Source organism: Sarcophilus harrisii, chromosome 1 (assembly GCF_902635505.1).
Source record: "Sarcophilus harrisii chromosome 1, mSarHar1.11, whole genome shotgun sequence".
Lineage (NCBI taxonomy): Eukaryota > Metazoa > Chordata > Mammalia > Dasyuromorphia > Dasyuridae > Sarcophilus > Sarcophilus harrisii.
Genome location: NC_045426.1, coordinates 191,875,704 through 191,902,768, shown reverse-complemented (window position 1 = coordinate 191,902,768; position 27,065 = coordinate 191,875,704). Strand labels below are relative to the sequence as shown.

Sequence of the window (27,065 nt, the reverse complement as noted above, 5' to 3'; positions counted from 1 at the left end):
TTTATCAATTGGAAAATGGCTTGATTTCTTATAAATTAGAGTCAATTCTCTATATATTTTGGAAATGAGGCCTTTATCAGAACCTTTGACTGTAAAAATATTTTCCCAGTTTATTGCTTCCTCAATCTTTGTCTGCATTAGTTTTGTTTGTACAAAACCTTTTCAGTTTGGTATAGTCAAAATTTTCTATTTTGTGATCAGTAATGATCTCTAGTTCTTCTTTGCTCATAAATTCCTTCCTCTTCCACAGGTCTGAGCTCTATCGAAACAGAGGATTTCCAAGCACTGATGGTGAAAAGAGCAGAACTGAATGGAAAATTCAGTTTTCAAATACAGGATACTGGAGAATCATAAGGAGATAATCAGGAAAGTGTTATCATAAAAGACTTGATAAGGTTTATTTGTTTGCATTCCTACATGGGAGGATATTACATGTAATTCATTAGAATGCTCTCATTATTATGGCAGTTAAAAGAAGACAGAGAGGGGGAGAGAGAGAGAGGACACAGGCATGAGTTTAGTATGAAGAGATAATATATATTTTTTTAAATTTTTGAAATTAAGGGATGAGAGAGAAATTTACTTGGAGAAAGGGAAAGAGAGAAGTAGAATGGTGAAAATTATCTGCCATAAAAAAGAGGCAAGATAAAGCTTTTACAATGGAGGAGAAGAGGGGGAAGAGAGGATGAATGAGTGAACCTTACTGTCATCAGAACTGGCTCAAACAGGAAATAACAAACACACTCAATAGGGGTATAGAAATCTGTCTCAATCTGCAGGAAAATAGGAGGGGAAAGTGATATGGGAAAGGGGAGGTGACAAAAGAGAGGACATATTGGAGGAGGGAGTGGTCAGTAGCAAAACACTTTTGAGGAGGAACAGGGTGAGAGGAGAAAGAGAATAAATGGGGGAAATATAATATAATAGTAATTGTAAAAAAAATTTTGATGCAATTTTTTCTGATGGAATATTATTGTTCTCTGGGAAATATTGAGCAGGAAGCTCTCAGGGAAAAAAAACCCTGGAAAGTCCTCCATGAACAAAGTGAAATATACTGTATACAAAGTAATGGCAGTGTTATGGGATGACCAGCTGTAAATCACTGTTATTCTCACTAGTACAATCATCTACAACTACTCTGAAGGACTTTTGATGAAAAATCCTATCTAACCTAGAGAAGGAATTGATTGAGTCTGAAAACAGATCAAACCATTCTCTCTCTCTCTTTTTAACTTATTTTTTTCTTTTTTCTTGAGGGTTTTTATTTTCATTACAGTGGGAGATCTATGTTTTCTTTCACAACTTGACTTTTATGGAAATATTTTCCATAACTTCACATGTGGTTTCTTAATTGTAGGTGGGGATAAGGGAGAGAACCTAGAACTAAAAAATCTTAAAATCAAATTCAAGATTATTTTGAATGTAACTGGGGGAAAATATTAAATAAAAATATTTTAAAAGTGTTCTAGACCTGGAAGAAAATTCCAAAAGAAGAATTCAAAATAGAAATGTTTTAAGAAATGGCATACTGTTGAAATAAGTCCCCCAAGGACACTACTTTGAGAAGGAACAACACTAATCAGATCATTTGCATTCTGTTTAAAAATATTGGTCTTACTACATATTTTCCAGTGTGAAGTAACAAACTTGTAGGTTATATTTTCTTCCCCAGGGAGAAAACTACCACTTATAAGTGAACTGGAACAAATAGAATATGAGATCAACAAAAATAATCTTTAATAGGAATCACCAAAGTTTGTACAACAATGTCCTTAATTGTTTAAATAATCTTATCTTTCTTGGTCTTCTAAATGCTAGGTTTTTCATATCTATATATTGTGTCTTATTCTTTAGGAAGACTTCTTGTGAAGCCTTTTATCAAAAAAAATAAATTAAAAATGCCTTCTTGCAAAAAAAAAAAATCACATCCCCAAAAAATCAAGAGATGAGAAAGACTAATGCACTGGATACAGAAGGAAAAGAGAGGTAGTGTGGGATAAATTATTTCACATGAAGAAATATGAAAGACCTATTACAGTAGAAAGGAATATAGGAAGGTGGGTGATGGGCTTTGCTTGAATCTTACTCCCATCTATATTGTCTCAAAGAGGAAATAAGGTACAAGACACAAAGAGTAAAAGTAAGAAGCTGAAGCAAAATCTATTATCCTTCTACTGAAGTAATGAGAGGCAATCCTGATCTCAGACAAAGTAAAAGCAAAGATAGAGCTAATTAAAAGAGATAAGGGAGGAAACTGCAGCTGACTTAATAGTATTAGAGAGCAATATCAATACTAAACATATAGACTTCAAGTGCTATAACAAATACCAAAAATAAATATTTCATGAAGCAGAAAAAATAACAAAATTCATATGATTATAGAAAAGGTCAACAATACCAAAGAAATTAATGAAAAAAAATACAAAGGAAGGTTTACCAGCAATACCAGATCTCAAATTATATTATAAAGCAGTAATCATCAAAACTATCTGGTACTGGCTAAGAAATAGAGTGGGGGATCAATGAAATAGATTGGGTACACAAGACACAATAGTCAATGACTAAAGTAACCTAGTGTTTGATAAATCCAAAGACTTCACCTTTGGGATAAAAAAATCAGTATTTGACAAAAATTGGAAAACAATAGAATACAAACTAAGTATAGATCAACACTTTACACCCTATAGTGAGATAAGGTCAAAATGCGTACATGATTTAGACATAAAAGGTGACACGACAAGCAAATTAGAAGACCAAGGAATAGTTTACATAAATATGGCAATATTTATGGGGAAGGGAAGAATTCATGACCAAATGAGAGAGAGCATTGCAAAATGTAAAATAGATAATTTTGATTATATTAAAATAAAAAGCTTTTGTACAAACAAAACCAATGCAACCAAAATTAGAAGGAAAACAAAAAGCTAGGAAATAATCTTTATATCAAATGTCTCTAATAAAAACCTCATTTCTCAAATACATGGAGAATGGAGTCACATTTAAAAGAATACAAGCCATTCTCCAATTGATAAATGGTCAAAGGATATGAACAGGCTGTTTTCAGATGAAGAAATTAAAGCTATCTATAAGTAAAGAAGAAAGTCTCTAAATTACTTTTGATTAGAGAAATGCAAATTAAAACAACTTTGAGGTACTACTTCACACCTATCAGATTAACTAATGTGACAAAAAAAGAAAATGACATATGTTGGAGAAGATATGGGAAAATCGGGACACTAATGCAGTAATGGTGGAGTTGTGAACTGATTCAACCATTCCGGAGAGCAATTTGGAACTATATGCAAAGGGCAACCAAATTGTTCATATCCTACTGGGTCTGTAGCCTAAAGACATCATTAAAAAAGGAAAAAGACATACAATTGCAAGGATATTTGTAACAGTCCTTTTCATGATGACAAAATACTGGAAATTAAGGAGATGCCCATTAATTGGGGAAAGATTGAACAAGTTGTTGTATAGGAATGTAATGGAATACTATTGCACAATAAGAAATGATAAGCAGGCAAATTTCAGGGGAAAAAAGCTGGAAAAACTTGTACAAACTGATGCAAAGTGAAATTAGCAGAACCAGTAAAACATGCACAGTATTGGCAACTATAAATGACCCAATTCTTCTCAGTAACACAATGATCCAGACATGTACAAAGGAACTCATGAAAGAAAATGCTATCTATATCCAGATAAAGAACCGATAGATTCTGAATGCAGATTGAAATATTTATTACTTACTCTATTATTTTTCTTTTTATCTGTTTATTCTTTTATCTGTTTATTCTTTCAAAACTATGACTAATATGAAAATATGTTTCAAATACAATATCAAATTGCCTGTCATTTTAGGAAGGGAAGGGAATGGAGAAAAGAAAAAACTTGGTGTTACAACTGGGCTTATATCCCAAAGGGATATTTGTGATGACCCTGTATTTTGAAATCAGCTGGAGTCAGGAAGTCAGGTTAAGGGAAAATCCTTGATCTTTATTCTTTGCAGAGGTGAAGGGGAATGGCGATATGAAGGGCCAGCAGTACCTCTGGCTCTCACACTCCACTCACCAAATCCTCTATGCAATCTCCTATACAACTCAACAAACTTGCACAGAGAGTGGGCGGGGCCATTCTTTCTCCAGGCATATATTAATAGAGTATTGTCCAGTTGCTAATTAGCCTCAAGTGCTTGGGACTTCAGACTCAAGAGCTTCAGCCCATTACAGATATTAAAGAAGGGAAAGGGACCTGTATGTGCAAAAATGTTTGTGGTAGCCCTTTTTGTAGTGGCAAGAAACTGGAAATTGAATGAATGCCCATCAATTCAAGAATGGCTGAGTAAATTATGGTATATGAATGTTATGGAGTATTGTTGTTCTATAAGAAATGACCAGCAGGAAGAATACAGAGAGGCTTGGAGAGACTTGCATGAACTGATGCTAAGTGAAATGAGCAGAACCAGGAGATCATTATACACTTCAACAACAATACTATATGAGGATCAATTCTGATGGAAGTGGCTATCTTCAGCAATGAAAAGATCTAAATCAGTTCCAATTGATAGTGATGAACAGAACCAACTACACCCAGTGTAAGAACACTGGGAAATGAGTATGGACCACAACATAGCATTTTCACTCTTTCTATTGTTGTTTGCTTGCATTTTTGTTTTTCTTCCCAGGTTATTTTTACCTTCTTTCTAAATCCAGTTTTTCTTGTGCAACAAGATAACTGTATAAATATATATACATATGTTGAATTTAACATATACTTTAACCTGTTTAACATCTATGGGACTGCCCATAGGGGAGGAGGTGGAGGGAAGGAGGGGAAAATTTGGAACAGAAGTGTTTGCAAGGGTCGATGTTGAAAAATTACATATGTTTTGTCAACAAAAAAGCTATAATAATAAAAAAATGACAAAAATTGGAACTCAAAATTTTATAAAAAATGAATGCTAGATATTTCCTTAATGTTTAGGGGGGGAATGAAATACTGTTTTTTTTTAAATGGTGGGAGCTATGACTAAATTTGTGGGATGAAAAAAGTGGGAAGAGACACAGATAACTGAGATTACAAGTCATCAATGACTTGGAGAATAGTGATGCCCATAAAAGGATAGTTCAGAATAGTCTCTCCATCTGAAGAGAAGATTTCTCTGTTATGAATGACAATCAAGTATTTTTTATTGATTTTATTCATAGAAAACCTTTGTAATTTTATATAAACAAAATTGTCCTTTTGCCTTTTCTGATTCCTTATTCCACTATTTGGTTTTGACCTTTACTCCCAAATCAATCTGCCTTCCATTCTCTTCTTTGATTTCATGATTTGATCATTTACATTAAGGTCACTTATCAATAAAAGTTTATTTCAGTATATATTGTAAGATGCTTATCTAAAGTGAATTTTTGCCAGACTGCTTTCCAGTTTTCTAACAATGCTAAACCCCAAATAATGCTTGTTGAACAAGGTATCCTTTCTCCTCTCCCCTCCTAGAGACAGGGTAATTTGTAACGTATATATTAATCACGTATTTAAAAAGAACCTAAAGAGGAGCAAAAAAAAGGTTGAAAAGTGTCTAAAGAGATAGAAAGGAAACAAGACCTAAGTCAGGAAGTTGAAGTGTGGAAGAATGTGAAATATAGGAGGAAAGGAAGACAAAGACCTACTAAGAAGAGAAATGAGAAGAACTTTCTCAAGAACCTTCAGGAAGAATCTTCCTAATAGTCATATCTGTCTAAAAGTATAATAAGCTGCCTCAAACGGTTGTCTTGGTTTATTTTTCATTATTGAGGGTCTTCAAGTTAAGGCTGGACTATATGTAGATATTGCAAGAACAGACATTTTAAGACATGAGTTATATTAGATGACCTCTGAAATTCTGTAATTCTGAATAAAAGATGGACATAGATAGTGCTTTGTAAGAAATTTTTACATTAAAGTGGGTGAGAAAATAAAGGAGTCTTTGAAAGGATATAAAGAGTCATAACCAGGTTGTGTGGTATCACAGGAGTTAAAGTAAATATTATCAGGAACGAAAGGAGTGACAAACTTTCAAATAATACTGAAAAGTCAAGGAGGAGGACTAAGAAGTGAGGATTTGGTACATAAAAATAATTAGTTGCCTTTGGGATAACAATTTCATGGCATAGAATCAAGGTTGCAAAAAGTTTGGGAGCAAGTGATTTGTGAGGAGGTAAAGAGAAGACATGTAACTTGATCTTTCTAAAAATTTCACAATGAAAAGGAAATGAGATGATAACTTAAGGTAATGTCAAAGGATGGGCTTACAAGGAAAAGCCAGACGTATATAAGAGAAGCATATGGTAGAGTAAGAAATATTGCAGTTACAAGAAAAAGAAGGTATATTTGATGGAATATCAAATTCCATCAAATTCCAGAACAGATTTGGAGAACATGAAAAAGGATGAATAGTAAAAGTAGAAAGGCTGTTTGGTCAAGAAGAAAATCATCAGTTCTCTAGAAATAAAATGAGAAAAAGAAAAGGGTTCATTAAAAAAAGAGAATGACTTAACTTTTTATATTGGTATTGGTATTTTGGAAGTTGGTTCTAGTCTATGAAATAGCCCAGATTTCTGTTCTTCTATGTGAGACAAAAGGCTGACAGATAAGAACATCCTCAGCCCTGTTTTTAAATGGCAATAGGAACAAATAAAAATGTTTTGTTCTGTGTCATATAGCATTATTATTGGACACTTATTTAAAATAGAAAAATCTCACTCCTTGAATTATTAACACAATCTCTCCCTAGCATAAATGAATCTTTCTGATGTAATTGAAATGTGAAATGAAGCATAAAGGAGATGACCATTGCTATTGAGTCAAGCTAGAAAGAAAGGTTTGCAAGTTCATTGAAGGAGCTAAAATTTGTATTTTAGGGCAAGTATTGGCATTAAGAATTTCATGACTGGTCCAATTAAGTTTCTAATTTTCAATATACACATTGTGTAAACATGTTATTTTACATGCTTCTATGTATTGATTCAGAACAAGAAAAAATGGGTTGCAGATAATCATTAATGAGCTTCATTGAGGACTGAGGTTAATTTTATATACCTTTCTTTTACCTACACATCTATCATTCTATTCTCTTTTCCTTCTTGACTCCTTTTTCCTTCCCTTCATTCCTCTCACTTTTTTTTCTCTTTTCTACTCAAGGTAGAGCTTTACCTGTAGGCTGTTAGACTCTAAAATCCCCCCTCTTTAAAACAGCAAGGTAAAAAAAAAAAAAATCACTTTTTCTCTTTGCAGTTTTACTTCACGGAGGAATTTAAGTGAACCCCCCTTCGAGTTATAAATTTAGCAACCAAGATTCAAAGCACATTTAGGGTTTGAATGAAAATCATATTTGAACCTTAACTTATAACTGCAAAGGTCTCTAGTCAAGGGGGAAAAAAATGGGGGAGGGGAGAAGAGACGCAAGGCAGCTCTCACTCAGATGCTGAAACGCTGTCCAGGCTCTGGTGCTGAAATTTAGAATCTATTTTCTAGCGCAATGTTTATTTAATCCTGTGCAGAATCAGCAAACGGAGGGTGGGCAACAGAATCAGATTCTTGTCTATGTGAATTTGATTTGGAGGATTTAATTTAGGATGAACTTATTCCATTAAGAAAAGTAGGAAAAATTGGAGGCATTTCTTTAGAGGAATACCCAAGTAAAGGACCCTACAAAAGTGTGGCAAAGTGAAAGTTTGTATTCTCATAAGAGAAATTACTGAATTTATGATCTTTTTCTTCCTTAGAGGACAAAACACTATCTGGAACCTTTTGCCCACTTTTCATCTCAGTACTGAGAAAAAAGCAAGCTCTTTTTCAAGTGGTCAATGAAATCCAGATATTGATTTGCATTTGCTTTTAAAGCTCAGATATTCCATTTGGCAATCTATTCAAGGTCATGTATGGTGTTTGTAATAAAGTTTTGTGTTTCGTTTTGTAGTGGTGACCTAGGGTGAAAATGAAAGGAAATAAACCAAGAAAGCAAAATTGGCATTTTCGAAAATCTGATGACTTAAAAAAGAAAACATATTGCTTTCACCCCTCTCTGAAATGGGCCGTGTAGAATAAGCGTTTGACTTCTTAGAAGAGGCTATTTGCCATTTTCCCAGGCTTATATTGTCAAAAGATTCTCAACTCTACCACAGGCTTTTGTGATTTCTTCAGGATAATTGCAAAGATCAAGTCTCCAAGGAGTACAATAAAAACAAACAAATCAGACCTGTCCTGCAATCATGAGTGCCTCAAAGTGGTCGATACGCGGGGTACTCAAATAGGGTATTTTACTTTGACAGATGTTCATTCTTTTCATGGCGAGAGGAATAGAAAAGGCATTCTCCTTCAGTCAAGTAAACGGTTTCACGATTTTTCTTAACCCCCACTGCTTTCTTTTGGCCGCTTCCCTAACCCGCCGGGAATACCATCAAGATCTTAGTCCAGGTAGATCTGACGTCAAGAGATGGCTTTCGTCGATTTGACGTGTAAACACTCATTTCCATTCTGGCTCGGGAGGGTTGGGGCTCCATTCAGCCCAGAGACAGAGGCGCTGTGCTGTGCGCTCGCTGGAAAGCTCTTACTTCTGCACCTCCTATCCGTTAGCATAGCAACGAGGAGCAAGAAGTGATCCAACAGCGTCTGAGTCTTGAAAGATTGATTTCTTGTTTGTCTTTCTCCTGTATTTGCTCTCTTCCCTTCTATTTCCATCGTGTGTGTGCAATGGATGTGAGATATTGGTCTCTGCAGTATATTGCTTTTGCTCTCTATTTCTGCTGGTGTGCAATGTACAGTGGTAGAGCAGAAAAACAGTTCGTTAATGAATGGGCAGCGGAGATACCTGGGGGTCTAAATTCAGCCAGAGAGATAGCAGAGGAGCTGGGTTACGACCTTCTCGGACAGGTAAGCTCGCACTTCACAAGTTACTTTCTAGTGCTCGGGGCAGGTGCAGTGTCTATATGTTGGGGTCCGCCAATCCTGCCAATCTTCTAGTCATCATGTTAATACTGAACGAGGATTGCTCTGTTTAACTCAGTCTTTTCTCTGTGCGGGCTATTAGAATGCATGCATTTTTTGTCGTTTCTATGGGTGCGACCCGGCAGAAGCATGTTTGTGCAGCTGGATGCTATTCTCTTTCCTACTCACTGCCTGTTCTCAGATCGAAATCCGTCCCAGTGCGGTTATAAGTGAAATCTCTTCCCCCCTTGCCTGGGGAATTCCCAGAACACCCAAACTCCCGGGACCCGCCGGGCAGGAGTCCCGACGCACGCAGTTCCTAGAGCCTCGACCCAGTCTGCGTCAGGAGCAGCTGGCTGCTTCCTTCTTTTCAATATGGCAGCGTCATAAGCAAGGCAGGCCTCTGTGGTATCGGCTAGCCCTCCCGGCAGCTGCAAGGGGGCATGCCAGAGCTACTGAGGTAGAACTCAGCCCGAGATGGGTCGAATCCCAAAGAAGCTCGGAGGCATGAAGGGGTGCAGAGATTTCCGGGAACTGTCTGAGAGCGTTGTTCAGAATTAGGAGACCGCCCCCGGGTCCCAGGCCCCGCCCTGCCCACCTTTTCTGCTTGTACAGATGTTTCACTGGGAAACTTGCGAAGTCTGGGATCTCAACTTTTCCCTGTCTTTCCCCTTCTGCTACCACCACTTCCTCCCCTCCCTACTTTAAACTGCCTGACTTCGGGGAAGGGGTCCATTAACCATCGCACCCCTTTGCCAAATGCGTAATTGCTGTAGGCAGGGGTCTCCTTCCCTGGGAAGGAAAAGCCTGAGAAAAAGCGGGGCTCAGGTTCATAGAAAGAAGTGGTGAATAAGGGAGCCGGGGGTAAGTATTCATCTGCCAGCTGTAGTGACAAATTATTCTTTCCTAAATTAAAATCCCCGCCCGTTGCCTGAGAAGTTACTGTGAGTGGGGGTGACGAGGTAGGTGGGGCAGATGATGAAGGAATTGTACTCCCCCTCTTTCTTCCCCTCCCCTTCTTTCTTTTTTGTCTTTCTTTTATTTCTTCTCTTCTCTTTTCTTTCTTTCTTTTTATTTATTTATTTTTTTTTTTTTTGGCGCGTTTTTCCGGAAATTGTGTGTGACGCTATGGTAAGCCACAGATGAGTAACTGGATTTACGTTTCAGTGTGATTGCTAATTCTATCCATTGAGGCCACTAGGGAATGGAAATATAATTCACTTTCAGTGGCCACATTTTTTTTTCAACTTTATTCTGAAATAAACGGCAATCCCACCGTGAAATAAAATCATTTAGAATTCCAGTTCCTATATATGGAGGGATTGGAGGAAGAAAATAAAGACCAAATATAAGATAAGATAAGAGTCTAATAATCTTTCCCCCTTTCCCACGTGCTGATAAAAGAATCTATTCTTTAATAGAATTGCATGCAATTCAACTTAACAGATATTTATGAAGTTTTCCTAAGTATTACATAAATATCCATAACCTTATAATGTTTTTAAACATTTGTTCTCAAGGTGTTTACAGTCTAAAGTTAAGGAATGTACGTGGGGGGGAGGGGAGAGGGAGGAAGAGGGAGTGGGGAGGAAGGGAGGGAGAAGGAAGGAGGGAGGAAGGGAGTGTGTTAGGAGACAGTAGTGGATAGAACATGCCAGCCCAAGACTCAGAAGGACCTGAGTTCAAATCCAGACCTTAGACATTTATTAGCTTGTATGATCCTGGGCAAGTCACTTAATCCCATTGCCCTCTTCTCCCCACCCCTGATTTTTAAAAAGAGTACAACAAATTAAGTAACTATTCTTCATTAGAATTTTCTTTGTGAAGAGGGTTGTCGCCTAGATATGGTTAAAGTAGCTCATAGTTATTGCATTCATGATCTTTTTTCCTACATAGTTTCTCAGTGGAATATTTATTATTCTTCTGCTTAAAGTCACAGCTTTCCCTTCATGGTTTCTTATACAATCCACTCTTATTGACTTAGATAGCTATTTGCCAATAGTTTTTTAATCAACATGGTTGAGAGTATTTGTGAAGGCAGGTGGAATTGAGAAGTTTACCAGGGAATGATCTTCGCTTTGGATTATTAGGGACCCCACCATTTGTAGGACACTGTCCCAAATGGCCAATATTTGTCTCTACTGCCTATCACAATTCCTTGAACATAGTTGGCATTTAATAAATGTTTGTTGAATAAAACATTCATTATGAAGAATCATCTGGATTAAACATACTACATGACAAAGCATTTGCTATGAAAATTATTTTTCCCAAAGCATTTGTAGTGACTAAAGCTAACTCTTCCAATGAAAATATGATCAGCATTGCAGAACATAATCATTCTGACTCAAATATATCTACCTATGACTATGGCTATGACAATAATACAAATCATCAGTATAACCTTTATAACACTGTTTATTTAAATAGTACCAAAGAAGAGAAAACATTTATTTCCTCTCAGTAATATTGAATTCATCAAATATTTATTGAATCTCTTCAATTTGTCTTAAACTGTGGGAGGAAATATCATATGAAAATATACTGCCTCTAAATGGAAACAGATTAGTTTCCATCAATATGGAATGAAGCAAAATGTTTCACAACTGAGGCCTATTGTATTTGTGTATGTGCTGCCAAAAAAAGAAGGGTGAACATCTCTTGTGTGATGTAGTAGAAAGGTCACTTTTCTGTCTATAGTCTTATGAAGAGGCAAATCCTTAAAATTCAAGGAATAATCTAAATAAAAGCCGTCCTTTGTAGGTCAGTTGAAATTAGTTATGTTTGTAAGATAAGTGCTTCTTTGAGAATTGAATTTTTTTCTCCACCTTATAGATTGGATCACTTGAAAATCACTACTTATTCAGGCATAAAAGTCACCCAAGAAGGTCTAGAAGAAGTGCCATTCACATCACGAAGAGATTATCTGATGATGACCGAGTAAGTTCTTTAATTTTTCTATGAATCAATGTGCTGGCTTTTCTGCCTATTAATTCAAATGAAAACTAATGAATTTTTTATTCTTATGATTAGATTTCTATAATTTTCCTTACTGCAGGTATATATTTTAATAAATAATATTATTGGGATAATTTGTGAGACAATAAATATAAATGAATAAAATACATCTGTTGTATACTTAATTTGATATTGCAAATATCTGTGATTTTGTTCCCTATGGCTCCTTCCAAATCAGATCTCAGTCTCTCTAAGGACTTGATAGAAAGTCTTTGAGAATTGTTGTGGCAGCAAATTTATCTTTCTATAGCTACATGCTGGTAAATGAGTCTCACCAACTTTAGCTTGGCTGGTCTTGGGACATTTTCAGACCTACTAATACTTTCCAGAAATTATTTTTGTTTGTTTGTTGCTTTTGACGTAGCCTCCAAGAAGCCAGACTTACTTCCACTGTTCAAATTAAGGCATAGGAAGAAGGATTCAATATATCTAACTCTCAATTAATAAACATTTATTAATCACTTACTATGTGCCTTTCACTGTGCTAAGTGCTGTAGATACAAAAAGGGTGGAAAGACAGTTACTTCGCTCAAGTAGTTTATAATCTACTAGAAGAAACAACATGAAAAACAAATATATACAAATTAAGTGAGATGCAGGATAAGTAAGTGATTATCAACAGAATGAAACCACTGGAATTAAGAGAGGTTGGGAAAGCTTTCCTGTAGGTGAGATTCTAGTTGGGATTTAAAGGAAGCCAGAGAGGTAAGTAGGTGGAATAGAAAGAGGAAAGCATTCCAGGCATGGGGGACATATTAGCAAAAAAAAGTGCTCAGGGCTGAGAGATGGGGTATCTTGTTCCTGGAACAGCCAAGAGGCTAGTCATATTGGATTGAAGAAAAGATACCAGGGAATAAGATATAGGAAGACATGAAAAGTAGGAAGAGCTAAGTCATAAGAGTTTTAAATGTCAAAAAGAAAATTTCATATTTGATCTTGGAAACAACAGAAAGCCACTGGAGTTTATTGAGAAGAAGTATATGTGTAACATAATTCAACTTGTGCTTTAGGGAGTATGTGTACATTATATAATGTACAATATATATACATATCTATATATTCCTCCACTAAGAATATATAGATATATATATACACACACACACATGTATATATATACATATTCAAGGTATTCTGATTGCATTAACTTAAAATTACGTATGTTTGTGTGTACATGTGTGTCTATAACATACATATGTTTAGTGGAGAAATATATATTGTACATTATATAATTATGTATAATTACATACACAAAATTTATTATTCATAATTATATTATATTCCTTTACTAAAATCTTATTTGTATGTCTTACCTCAAATACAGGCACACATTATATAAACCCATCTTAAAATGCTTAACCAATCTTCATATTGGAGCAGAAATCATGAGACAAAAGTCTCATGATAACAGATTTTATTTACATAGCAATTTACAAAAAAGCTTTTCCCATAGCAACCCTCTGAGGTCAGCAGAGATCCATTTTGCAGACAAGAAAATCAATTCCAAGAGAGCTTAGGACATTTATCTAAAGTTGCACAATTAATAAGTGATAGTCAACATTCCAGCCTGGAACTTTCGGCACTAAATCCAGTGGTCTTTCCATTGGATTATAGTATAAATTTAATCTACCCCATTTTTTTCCCTTTCGGGGGACAATTCACAAGTCTAGCACACATACAAGTATGTATATATGCTTATATATTATGTATAATATATATATAATTTATACAATATATATAATATTATACATATATGTACACAGTCCCAAAAGTCTTAGTGCATTTAAGCTACTAAATTTTATTTAAATAGTTATTAAATACATAATTATTATTAAAATAACTATTTTAAGTTATTAAAATTTTAAATTACACTAAAACTTTTATGACACTATAAAGACATACAGGAACAAACATATATACAAAAGCAGATATATTTTTGATATTCGAGGACTGATTGTTAATATCATTAGATATGTATAATATTATACTGTATATCTGAACTATAGTCTTTTCCATGCTGGGCTCATTGTGTCTATCGTCTGATTAGCAGTTATAACTGTTCCTTTCTCTAGGGTGTGCCACTATTTGGGTCTATTTTATTTTGAGCTGTACATGAGACATGTTGCCTCTGATTGATTCCCTGCCTGTGGAGCTATATTCTGTTATTGTTTTTAAACATGGTTAGAACATTTATTCTATTCATCCTGAAGGGGAAAAAAAAAGATTTTCAAGAAAACACACTTGTAGGATGAATTATCATGGATCACATGATCTCTCCAGAAACATTTCCCCAATGTGTGACTACAGTACTTCCAGCATGTGAAAGATAGGAAGACATAGCCACAAAAAAAGAACATCGGTTCTGCAGTCTGACAACTTATGTCCAAATTGCCCACCCCCAAAAAATTACTACCTATATAACCATGTACATGTAGAAAACTATATGTAATGACTGATCACAGAGTTAGACAAGATATTAGCAACCATCAAGTCAAACTTTCTCAGTATATAGAAGAAAAATCAATTTACTTTATTTTCACCCTCTAGCTTTTATTGTTCAGTTCTATGTAATTATGTCAGATTATACTTTCCATAGAATTTAATAGCTCTGATGATGATAGAATTTTATAACACTTTAAGGATTGCAAGGCTATTTACAAATATTAACTCTTTATCTTCATAGCCACCCTAGGAAGTTGGTATGATAACATTTTCATTTCATAAATGAGGAAACTGAGGTAGATAGAGAATACATGACTTGTCCAAATTCACACAACTATTATATGACAAAGGCTAGATTTGGACTCAGGTCTCCCTGAATATAAGTCCGGGGCTCTAGGAAGTGAAAGGAACCCTAGAGAGCAGGTAGATAACCTCATATTTTCCCCTGTATCTTATGACATCATAAGTGTAGGGAAATCCAGGTAAGAATGTTTCCTCCACCAATGAAGATCAACAAATGGTTTTAGTCATCTAGGGAGAAGTTAATTGACTTGCTAAGGGCCAAGCAGCCATTATGTCTGAGGTGAGACTTGAACCCAGTTCTTCCTGTCTCTGTGACTGACTTTCTCTTTTCTGATGACTATGCTATTCTCCCCTAGCCCCTTTTCCATCTTCAGCTCCAATATTCTATATCTTTGAATTTGATAAACCCAAGCAAATTTCTTTCAGGTCCATTTCCAGTGAAAACTTTCTTTCTTCTTCTCAAATCAGAACTCTTTTTGCAGATTGTGTATCAGAATTCATATAGGGTCTTTTCTCCAGGCACTCTGGTCATGCATTTTTGTTCCTCTGGTTAAATGACAGCACTGAAGCCAGACTGATCTCCACAGCTGTCATCAGCAAAGGTCAACACACTCCCTCAGTCCCCTTCTTTCCAGTCAAAGATTGGGAAAAAAATAATGAGAAAATAATGTTTTTTGGCTTCAGAGTATCCATAGAAAAGATCAAATAGCCTAATTTCACAGGAAAACAAGAGAAATTGTGAAAAAAAATGCTGTCTTGATCTACAATAGGTAGCTATTTATCCTTTAACAAAACCCTAACTTAGATATGATAGAATAAATAACTTTTCTATTGTATCCACTTTTTTATTGCTAGCCCTTCCATTTTTAAAAATACTTTATGATTTTGGGGGGGGTCCCTAATTCTCCTATGCAAATCCTGTCCATAATAAGAATGTTTCCAATTTCCTATATCATGTAAATTGCATTCTCTCAGATAATATTATCTACTACTTGATGAATGATATTACCTATAACTATGCTTCTCAGAATTGTAAATCAAATCTCAATGATTGCCCCTTTCATTGCTTTAGCTGACGTTTGCAAAACTAACTCTGTTTCATTTTAGTGCATTTTGTTTACATTTTTTCTGATTTTCATTCAAATTAGCACTTAAAATGAATTGCAATTATGTACTCTCTTCCTAAGATTGTACTAGAATACTCTCCAATTGGAAGTGACCCTCTTCTCTAAAGACAAGCACTCATTCCCTAGCAGCTTGCTTACAGAAGACTAATTTAAATGATAGGCAGTCTATTCTAAGCAATGGATATATTTCAAACCAGCACAGTATTGCTTTCAAATATATGCAGCTTAAAAATAATTCATTAGTAAGTAATTTCTAGTTCCCAAATTCCTCCCAATGTTAATGATAGTTTCCCAGAACATTTTCTAATTGAAGCATCAAGATGAATCCAATGATTGATTTTTATAGTTTATTCCAGATTATTTTCCCCAATTTTATATTTACATTTATTAAATCCCAGCACACACTTGACTTCTGCCTTGGGTGCAACTGAGGTAACATTTTAGGTAGACATAAAATGTTCCTCTTGCCCATAAAATAATGATATTTGCTTGGTAAAAGGCATAACTGGTACAAGAAAGAGAATTAAGACTATTTATTTAAATTTTAATGGACAACAAGGAACATTGATAGGACAGCTAAGAAATGAATTCAATCTTAGATTTAAGAGAGGCTTTATATTGAAGATCAAGGAGGGTCAGACAGTACCCCCTGTACTCTGCCATAGTCTAATCAAGTCAGGAATGTTATGTTAAGTTCTGTGTAAAAAAATTTTAGGAAAAAGAATGTTTCAGAGGCAGGCAATCAGTATGATGAAAGGCCTCTAGTTAATGACACACAAGGGGAAATTGAAAGAACTAGGAGTGTTGTGCTTGGATGAGAAGACTTAAAAGACACAATATAATATTCTTTAAGTATCTGAAGGGCTGTCATGTGGAAGAGAGAAATGTCTTTTCCTACTCATCCCCAGAGAAGAGAACAAAGAGCAATGAGTGGAACCTACACAAAAACAAATCTAGAATTGATGTAAGGAAACACTTCCTAATAATTAGAGCTATCCCAAATGGACTGGCCTGCCTCTGTAAATAGTGAATTCCCCCTCAAAGGCAGTATTGAAGCTAAGGTAGGATGACTACTTCTCAAGTATTTTGTAGAAGGGATTCTTGATTAGACACAGCTTGATCTAGATGGCCTCTGAGGTACCCTCTAGCTCTGAGATTTTGTGATTCTGTGAGGAAGTAGAAGGCATACTGGACTGAAAGTCAGGAGGCCAACTTGAAGCCACAATTCTCACCATTTACTAATCATGTGACCTTGATCAGTTCATTTAAGACATGTGAACCTCAATTTCCTCAAGTATAAAGTGGGAATAATAGTACATACACTACCTATATCATAGAAATATTATGATAATAATATGATAATACATGAATGAGATAGTGTTTATCAAACATTTATAAATGGTAATTTGCTCACCAAATGTCAGATTTTATTAAATGATGCATAAAACTAAATGCACAGGAGTAGTCAAGAAAGATTGAGCAACTAAGCAAATAGAGACACGATTTGAGAGTTATAACCATTTAGGTTACTAGAAAAATCACCTGGTCTACTTATTTTATAAGAATGTTATGAGGAAAGTACTTTGTTATCCTAATAGCATCATAAGCTGTTATTATAAGCTGTTTATTATCTGATAGTATAGCTACAGATAGAAAAAACAATGGAAAATTTTAGAATATTCAAGCTGCAAGGGAATTGAGATTATATAGTAGCAACCTTTCATTTTTAAATGAATTAAAAGTAAATTTTATAATATGCACTGATGATCATTCCAGAGAAATGAAAAAAAAAAAAAAAACCCAACTCATTCCATTAGTCAAACACTTCTTTGGATAGAGTGGAAATATCTAAAATATTGAGTGAATGAATAAAATATTCATTCAAATGTTTGTGAAGAAAAAGCTAAGAAACTAAAACAAAAAAACCTTTATATTTTCTGAAACTTTATGGACTATATCATGGGAATGGACAGAGTTTAATTTTTTTCATATTAAAGCATTATTTTTGTTGTATTTTGTATAAGATACATATGGTGTACTTTCTATCAGACACATATCATAAGTTCAAATCCAGATAAGCATAGATGTATGTCTATTCTGAGATAAGCCTATGATGCATTGGGTAGGGTGTGAGGTTGGGACTGTAATCCTTTCCCCAGTTAACCCCCAACCATCTATATGACCTAAAGATAGTCATTTAATGACTTTGTGCCTCATATAAGATGCTGTTATAAGTATATATATATATAAGTAATATTAGTAAATTACTTATATTATATTACTGGTCCATATATCGGCTTAGTGGTCAATACAAACAAGTCCTATCACAACTTTACTGTTATAAGCTGCTCTCCTTGAGGAAAAAAGTAGAATTCTTTCCCCATAGTTTCTGCTGTGACAGTGCAAGTATAAGATGAAAAATCAGATTTTACTCATTTTTAGATCATCTATTGAGTCTCTCTGTCACAGTTGGCATAGTTACAACTACAGAATACCCTGACTTTAACATAAAAACAGATATTGTAAATTGTATGCTGATGAATCAAGGTTTGTAACCACAGGGTAAATAAAATTTGAAGGAGTCATCTCTTTGTCAAATGGTTCTTTTCTTCTTTGAAGTGCTCTTTATTGCTATAAAATAGGAAACGCTTATCTCTCTAGTTTGTAGACTGAAATCAGATTGTCCTTCTGCCAGAAATCTGGTAGGACAAGGATCTGAGGGGGGTGAGGAGAATGGTATTATTGGGGAATATTGTGATTTTACTAATCCAAAAATATCCGCAGGTAACATGGGCTGAGCAACAGTATGGAAAAGAGAGAAACAAACGTTCTATCCTAAGAGATTCAGCAGAGGATCTCTTCAATGACCCAATGTGGAATCAGCAGTGGTATTTGGTAAGTCATTATTCAAACATGGATGTGCACAGGCTAGTTATTTTATATTTTCATTTTGTCATATTGGGGAATATAATATCCCTATGTCAACTTGGGTTAAAGCCAATATTTCAAACTTCGTCTCTTTTGTGATGGAAAGGAAGAGAGGGAGGTAAGAGAGTCCTGGTGTTTTGCTGTTGTTCAATCATTGTTATGTTTGACTCTTTGTGACCTCATGGACTACATTATCCATGGGGTTTTCTTGGCAAAGATATTGACTGGTTTGCCATTTCCTTCTCCAGTGGATTAAGGCAAACAGAGGTTAATTGATTTGCCCAAGGCCACATAACTAATAATTGTCTAAGGTCAAGTCTTCTTGACCCAATGTCCCAGTGCATAGAGTACCAGACCTGAAGTCAAGAAGACTCATTTTCCTGAATTCAAATCTGGCCTCAGACGCTTACTATGTGACCTATTCACCTCAGTATTCTCAATCATAAAATGAGCTAGAGTCTTTGCCAAGAAAATCCCAAATGGAGAAACAAAGAGCTAGACACAACTGAATAACCTAGACCTAGTGCTCTATAAACTGAGCCATCTAGCTGCCTCTAAACTCTGATGATACTTTCCACTAAATCCCTGGAGAGAACAATACCAGGGCTCTTGGATTATCAGATGAATGTCAACTTTTTGCCCATTCAGCCTTTGAAAATTGGAACTTATTTCTTTTGACCCTAAGCAAGTCAGTCACTTTGGGCCTCAGGTAATCAATAATCTATAAAAATGAGGTAGTTAGATTGGGTGACTCCTCAGGCCCCTTCATGCTCCATCAATGACTTTAGATTGGTGACCTAAGTTTCAATAACATCTCTGAGCATATTGGTTTACTGGCATTGAACAAGTAACTTAACACCATAGTACGCTAAGTCAGAGGTATCACGGAGTTGCAAGCACAGGTCATGCATGAATTCCTTACAACCAAAACCAAATTAATTGGGAAATGTGTTACAAGATAAATAAAACATAGGAAAACACAAATACCATTGTATTTTAAACCTACATCAATTCTTATTCACATAGGCATCCTTATGTATGAATTAATTGCCTCCATTTCTATTTTAGTCTGATGCCCCTGCTCTAGGCAACCTTCTAAGACTCAAAGTTTCAGTGATGGTGGCAACTTACATTGATAAAAGGAGTTTCCTCCTCTAGAAGTTTCCTATACCAATAAAATCCCAAGTCAAGTTTTTCTCTCTGTATTTTTTGTGAAGTTTTCATTCATTTAAAACTTAAATATGAAGTGAGAATAAGAAAAAAAGAACATTTTCATATACACAGCAGAATATAAGAAAGAATTCAATATAAAATAATAAATTTCCATTTCAAGAAAATGTATTTTCATGTTTTTTCCAGATCAACAAGTTCACCATTTCCTATACCACTACAGTATTCCAACACAATCACATCCTATCTGAAAAATTGTCTATGAAAGTTTTTCCTGTTTTTTTTCTATTCTTGGCTACATTGATTATATTTTATATGAAAATTTTAATTCAAAGTTATTTATGAATTGTTTAGAAGTAGAATACACTTCTTTATGACTTCCAATTCTATCTCAATTACTTTTTGCAGAAAAAGATACAGCCTCTCTCTTTGTTCCTGAGACTGAAAGTTAGCTCATTCTTTTATGACCTTGATCATGCTATATAATCTTAATTCCCTAATTTCCTTTCTAGCATACTGGTACTTTGTTGGTAGGCTATGGTTTCTATATGCTTCAAGCCAGCAAGTAGGAGAAAGGTTTATTCTATCTCTGATAAAAAAAAAAATTATCCCTGTTACACTCAAGGTACTTACTGATTCCTTTGTCAAATATCTGGTAACCTCTTCTGGTGTTTTACTTCTGTGGACCACCATTCTCTGACAGTTCAGATATACAGTTCTATATTCTATAATTTTGGAATACAGAGAAAGACAATCACAGAGAGTTGGAAAGGGGATGGGGAGAAACAGAGAGGGAGAGAGAGAGAGAGAGAGAGACAGAGATAAAAGCAAAGAGAGGCAGAGAGAAAGAGAGAGAGAGAGAGAGAGAGAGAGAGAGAGAGAGAGAGAAGGGGGAAGGAAGGAGAAAGAGAGAGGGGGCACAGAGGCATAGGGGCAGGAGTGGGGTGGGAGTTGAGTAAAGAGAGACTTCCCTTCAAAATAAGCTTATTCTTAATCACCTGAATTTGGAAATAGGCAATTAAATGACATCATTTATTGGCCATTGCCGTTTGTCCTTTTCCTTTGGAAAACAAAGATTAAAAACACTCTTGAAATATTACTATGTATACACTAAACAATCAAAAGCAAAGAGGAATGGGAATCTGTGCCTCACTTTATTTTCCAGAGAAAGGGAAAATGGAATATCAAACAAAGCTTCAGTAGATGGAAAGCTTGAACATTTCATTAGAAAAGAAAGAAAATGATGAGCAAGTATCTTCTTCAAAGCTTCATCCTTCAGAGAGAAGGGGCCTCAGGGTGATTCATCCTTTCAAGTGATTTTCCACTGGAACAGCAAGAAAAAGTGTACCACCCTGATGATTCACTCTTCAAGACCTACCCTCAATTTTGGATTTTTTAACCTAATTACCTTCTATTAAGTTGCCCAAACATCCAAGAATGACACGAGGGAGAGCAAATACAAATTTTCAGGCTGAGGCTCAAGTTGGGCTCCCAACTGAAGTGAGGAAAGCATACATATGCCAATATTTTTTGTGTTTTTTTTTCCTAGCAAGATACCAGGATGACCCCAGTCTTGCCCAAGCTGGACCTCCATGTGATCCCAGTTTGGCAAAAAGGAATAACAGGGAAAGGGGTAGTTATCACCGTTCTGGACGATGGCCTGGAGTGGAATCACACCGATATTTATGCAAACTATGTGAGTTTGGGCTCTCATACTCTGCCAGTGTACAAGACAGTGGTGGACAGCTCTCTGCTCTGCTGCACACACATGAAACAGCTGAGCATTTATTTCCCCAGGCAGGAGCCTGTTCTGCCTGGTGTGGGTCACATGATCCAGAATCAGTGCTCTTGTCCCTTTCCCTCACCCTTCTGCCAGTTTATCATAAATCTGCTTTGTGTCACTGGGAGTTGAATAGAATTAATCTCCCAGGAATAATCTCACAATGGATGTAAGTGGGCATCAAACCTTGGACATATTCCCTTGCCATAGAGATAAGGTGAATTATTAAAAATCTTTCAAACCTTCTCTGAGTAAAAAAAAAAAAAAAAAAGGCAGCCAAACAAAAATGACTCTTGCACGTCTCCAAAAATCTCTGTTTTCATCATGGCGTCATATCATATACTGTCATCCTTCTCAGTGCTCATATCCAAAGCAGGAGGGATACAGTGAGGGCAGTGAGACAGAAATGCTGAATGGCCAGCATCAATCAAGAAAATGGCATTTATTAAGTGTTTATGATATGCAGACCCTTTTCTAAGCACTATAGATACAAAGGAAAAAATTAATCTCTGCCCTTGGGGGACTTACATTCAATCCTGTGAGACCCTATGAATGTTTACAAAATATTTACTGTATAAATACAAGATAATTCAGGGGCTAAAGGGAAAGGGTCTTTTAGGTCTCAATTAGTGCAAATAATGAATCCCCTTAGTATTTACCTTATTTGAATTCTCACTGAATATTCCCATTGAGCTAGAACCATTCATCATATTTAACATAATTACAACTGGTAATAGTGTTGGAGGAAGCTAAGGAACAGGAACTATAAATAAAATCTAGAAAGGAACATACACATTTTTGGTGGGGGGGGGTGGGAAATGGCTAATATGGGAATTTTTTTGGCTTGACTGGATATTTATCTTCTAAAAATAACTTTTTAAAAAATAGGGGGGAGGTGGGAGAGAGGAAAAAATGAATTTTTATCCATTAAAAAAGAAAATTAAATTGGAAAAAAAAAGTTGGGGACAACAAAGAATTCCCAAGAAATGGAGGTAGGTACCACTCCTCAGTTCAGTCCTTGTTTGTGAGAATGCTCTGCCCACCTGCAGTCTACAAAATACTTTTTTTTATCCTGAATCAGGAGACTTCAGTTATATGTTTTAGCCCATGTAGAAACCACAGTGACAGGCTCAGTGGGGAATTAAATTGGGTTAGATGGTAAGAAAGGGTCCTGGGTGAAAGAATACAAAGCAGTCTGAGCAGTTTCTAGGAAAAGTCTAATATTCCTCCCCCTCGCCCCAGCCTCTCAATTCTAGAAGTAATTCTTGAGGTCATATCAACCCTAAAAACCCTAGTACTGTGGGGACAGATAAAACCACATAACCAGAAAGGCAGAGAACTGGGCTCCAATGGACATAGTTTCTAATCCCAGAATCTGCCACTAACTAGCTATGTGATTTTGAACATATAATTTAGCCATTTGGGGCCTCAATTACATCATCTATAAAGTTAAGAGATTTATCTAGAAAATAATGCAAACAGTCCCTTCCTGCTTTAGCATACTATGAACATTTAATAGCTTTGCTGTTCACCAATCTTGCAATAAGCAATTTGCCATCTATGTCAGAAGAGTGATGGTGTTAAATTGGGGTTAATCTGGGTAGACAGAACTGGAACAGGTATGTATATATGTGAAGAGGACAGAGAATAATAAGGTCTAGGAAAAATGTATTTACCTAGTGATGTTCAATATATGGAACCCAATGGTCACACATGAAACACACACAGAAAACATAAAGATATAAGCAGCACTGCTTGATTCTCTGCTTGGTCACAAAGCCTGTTATTGCTTTATTTTCTGGAGCTGTATTAACTGTATTGAATCACCTTTCCCTAAATAGTTAAAAATGCTAGTGATTGGTTTCAAAGCTTTCTTTCTGAATTGCATAAAAATATTCTTAAATCATGTGATGAATTGTCAGTATGAGGAATACTTTGAGTGTAAATTCAAAATTATATAGGAAAATCTCTAGGCATTATTTTGGGGGCACAATTTACATTTATATCACACTTAGTCATGGAATACTTCTACATACCTTGTTTTATTTGAACCTTGCAATAAACTTATAAACTAAGTGGTGACTGTTATAATCTCCATTTTATAGACTAAAGAAAATAAGACAATAGAAATTGTGACTTGCCCAAAGTCACACAGTAATGCTGCTGAGCCTCAGGCCTAAGTTTTCTGAGTAAGGTAACCTAAAAGGAGGTAATACACATAAAGTTCTTTGCACACCTAAAAATATTGCATAACTGGGATTATTATTACCTCATTCTCATTTCCATTATTATTGTTATTAATTGCTGTCACCTTTTCCATGACTTCAGTACATCTAGCATTAAGACCCAAGAGAAGGGATATTTAAGCAGACTGCTCTTTTACTAATTAAGCTGTATTTAGCACCTCCGTATCTGAGGTTCATTTAGGTGGCTAAAAGAAGCAAGATGTAGTATTGCAGATCGGGATACTGACATACATTCCTGCGAACCATCTAACAGGGGAAGGTGGGTTGTCTTTCACCAGTCACACTGTAAGGCTGATTTGCTGTTTCTGTAGGACCCAGAGGCCAGTTATGACTTTAATGACAATGACCGTGATCCATTTCCCAGATATGATCCTACAAATGAAAACAAGTGAGTAAATGTCCATACTTAGAAAAATGCATTTAAATGTTTCCAGCTTATTTGAGCAAAATGACTATAAATGGCACATGCTTTTCTGCACTCTGAATACTCAGAATGCAAAGTGCTTCACCATTTAACTGTAGAACTATTTGTTCCCACCTTCAGTGTCACAGTTGGGGGTTTGTGTTGTTGTTTTGTGTTTGTCTTTTTTTAGGAAATCAAAGTACTTTCTATTTTTGCACCTGTTGTTGTTGGAAATAGGAATTTATTGAGTTTCCTGATCAAATTAAGCATTTCATTTATTTTATGAAGCTGTAGAATTAAGAGATAGAGGAGAAACTGAACTAAACCACCTTCATTTTCCTCTCCTCCCCCATCCTTCCTCCTCCACTATTCAGCAAGACCACTTGAAACTCAGGGAAACATCTATTTTTTTTTATGTGGAGGGAGGAGCAAAGCTAAAATTTCACAAGATATGAAAGGAAGTAGTACAATTTACTAGGCAGATTTCATGTTCTGGGGTCTGCAAATATTGTGGGAAGAACAATAAAACAAATAATCTTATACAGTCATGGACTCATAAGAAACACCTCTCTGTCTTAAAGCACCACTTTGGGACTCAGAGAATAGGTAGCATGGTATATAGTTGGCACAGGGAGATCCTGAGTTCAAGTGCCGTCTGAGATGCTTAATATCTGTATGACTCTGGGCAAATCATTTAACCTTCCTCAAATCCAATTTCTTTTTCTGTAAAAACAAAAAACAAAAACAAAAACCAGGATTGTAGTGAGGATAAAAGTGAGAAAATATTTATATAGTACTTTGCATACTTTAAAATGCTATATAAATGGTAGCTAGTTTTAAATGGCCTTGATATCCTGACTTTGTTATAATTAAGCTATATGTTAGATAAATTTCTTAATTTCCTCATGTTTTAATTTCTCTATCTAAAAAGCAGAAACAATATCACCTGTCACACCTTCCTAAAAATAGTGTTGTGTATGGAAGTTTTTAATCCTTCCACTTTCTGTGTTGGATCCTTCTACTGTCACAGATGGTTGATGATCTTCTTGGAGGAACAGAGAGGAGGAAAACCTTCCTCCACTTCCCCCTATTTTTTTCTTGATTCAAATAATAATAATAGTCAGAATTTATTTGATAATTTAATATTTGCAAAGTGTATCATTTTATCCTCATAAAAATCCTCAAAAGTAGGCATTTTTACTGACGAGAAAACTGAGTCTTAGAAAATTTAATTGACTTATCCAGGGTCACACAGCTAGTGAGTGCAAATTAAGATCTTCCTGTTTCTAGGTCCTCTGCTCTTATTCACTATTCATCAAGCTATTTCTGAATGAGATTAGGAGGGGACATGGAGAATTGTTCCCAATCAATGCTCCCAATGGTAGCCAGCCTAAAGAATGTATTATCAACTCTTATTATGGAAATGTTATCTATACTGTACCTATGGCTTTATTCCTGGTGAGGCTCTGTGGGCTCTAAGATCGGTAAATACTTGGGTAGACTGATGCTCTACAGCCCATTAGCAGAATGGAGCTTAGAGCTGCTGCTTTTTCATGCATATATTCAATTATATTTCTTCCTTGGGCTTTTACAGGGGCCCAGTATTTAACTCTGCTTTTGGAATGTCAGCAGATGAGTAGGTCAACTTCTATGGAAACCCTTATCCAATGAGAAAGCTGCATGTGCTATAAACCACAGGATATGAGTTTCTACAGTTCAGATCAATAATATGTTTAGAGGAAAAATAACAGGCTCCAAAAGTTATAGAGAAAATCCACTAAACCAATTAGGGTACAGCTGTTTAAAAATGACACCATGAGCAGCAATCATTGCAATTTTTCTTTGTCATCCAAAATGATAGCATCCCTATCATTAATCACTTGGCATTATAGAATCAAGCCATCTGAATAGCATGTTGTCAGAGGATAAATGACTCTGGCTTTGAGAATAAATGTCTCCATTTTGTCTTGACACTTATAGCAATAGGGAATCATCCTCTAATTCCAATAGCATTATCTCTCAAATCTATCTGTAGCATTGAAATTCTCTATTAATGAATAAAAGAAATTAATGAGCAGCATTTGAATCTGACATTGTGAGCCAAACTGCATTAAATAACAAAATTTTTGGAGTACAGAAACCTTGTCATTAAATTGAGCTTTTCAGTACCAATTATAGAGAGCACTCAAATGAGTGATATGACCAAAGTATTTTAGCTAACATAAGAGTCTTCTCTAAAATGCAATGCTGTCTCGCATAATAATCCTTCTTGAAGTTAAACCAGTCCTTGTCATCATTTGAAAAAAAATCGGGTCCTTTCCTCTTGAATATATACCTTAAAAATAAAAGAAACATGCTCACATTCTTTCCTTTAGGTTAGGATCAAGGGATGTAGGAGGAAGAAACTGTGCTGAAGCTATATTGGTAGCCCACCCCTTCCCCAATGTGCACAGTGGAAAAATGTAAAAGAACAGAGATTTGAGAATAATCAGTTAATAAGTATTTAATAAGCATCTACTATATGCCAGGTACTATACTAAACACTGAGCATCATCCTATGTTACTTATGAGATGGGTGTTGAGGAAAATTCCTGAGGCAGAAATAATGGGGAAAAGAGAGAGAAGATATCTTTGAGAGAAGGGCATGTTGTTGGCCTGGTTGTTTATGCTAGAATTAAATT

General features: G+C 35.5%; 1 protein-coding gene across 3 annotated transcripts in view; it reads left to right on the top strand.

Moving 5' to 3' along the window:
• The first annotated feature begins 8,405 nt into the window (after window positions 1-8,405).
• Window positions 8,406-27,065, top strand: part of PCSK1 (proprotein convertase subtilisin/kexin type 1) — a 45,937-nt gene continuing 27,277 nt past the window's right edge. The window contains exons 1-5 of one of the 3 annotated variants that reach the window (XM_003759828.2): window positions 8,406-8,916; window positions 11,806-11,910; window positions 18,642-18,752; window positions 21,505-21,651; window positions 24,293-24,369. In XM_003759828.2, the coding sequence (XP_003759876.1) occupies window positions 8,737-8,916; window positions 11,806-11,910; window positions 18,642-18,752; window positions 21,505-21,651; window positions 24,293-24,369 (620 nt within the window). In that variant the 5' untranslated portion in view covers window positions 8,406-8,736. Of the gene's footprint in view, window positions 8,917-9,381; window positions 9,835-10,051; window positions 10,102-11,805; window positions 11,911-18,641; window positions 18,753-21,504; window positions 21,652-24,292; window positions 24,370-27,065 lie in introns of those variants that run through there. The other 2 variants (XM_031967920.1, XM_031967909.1) reach the window with 2 other exon arrangements.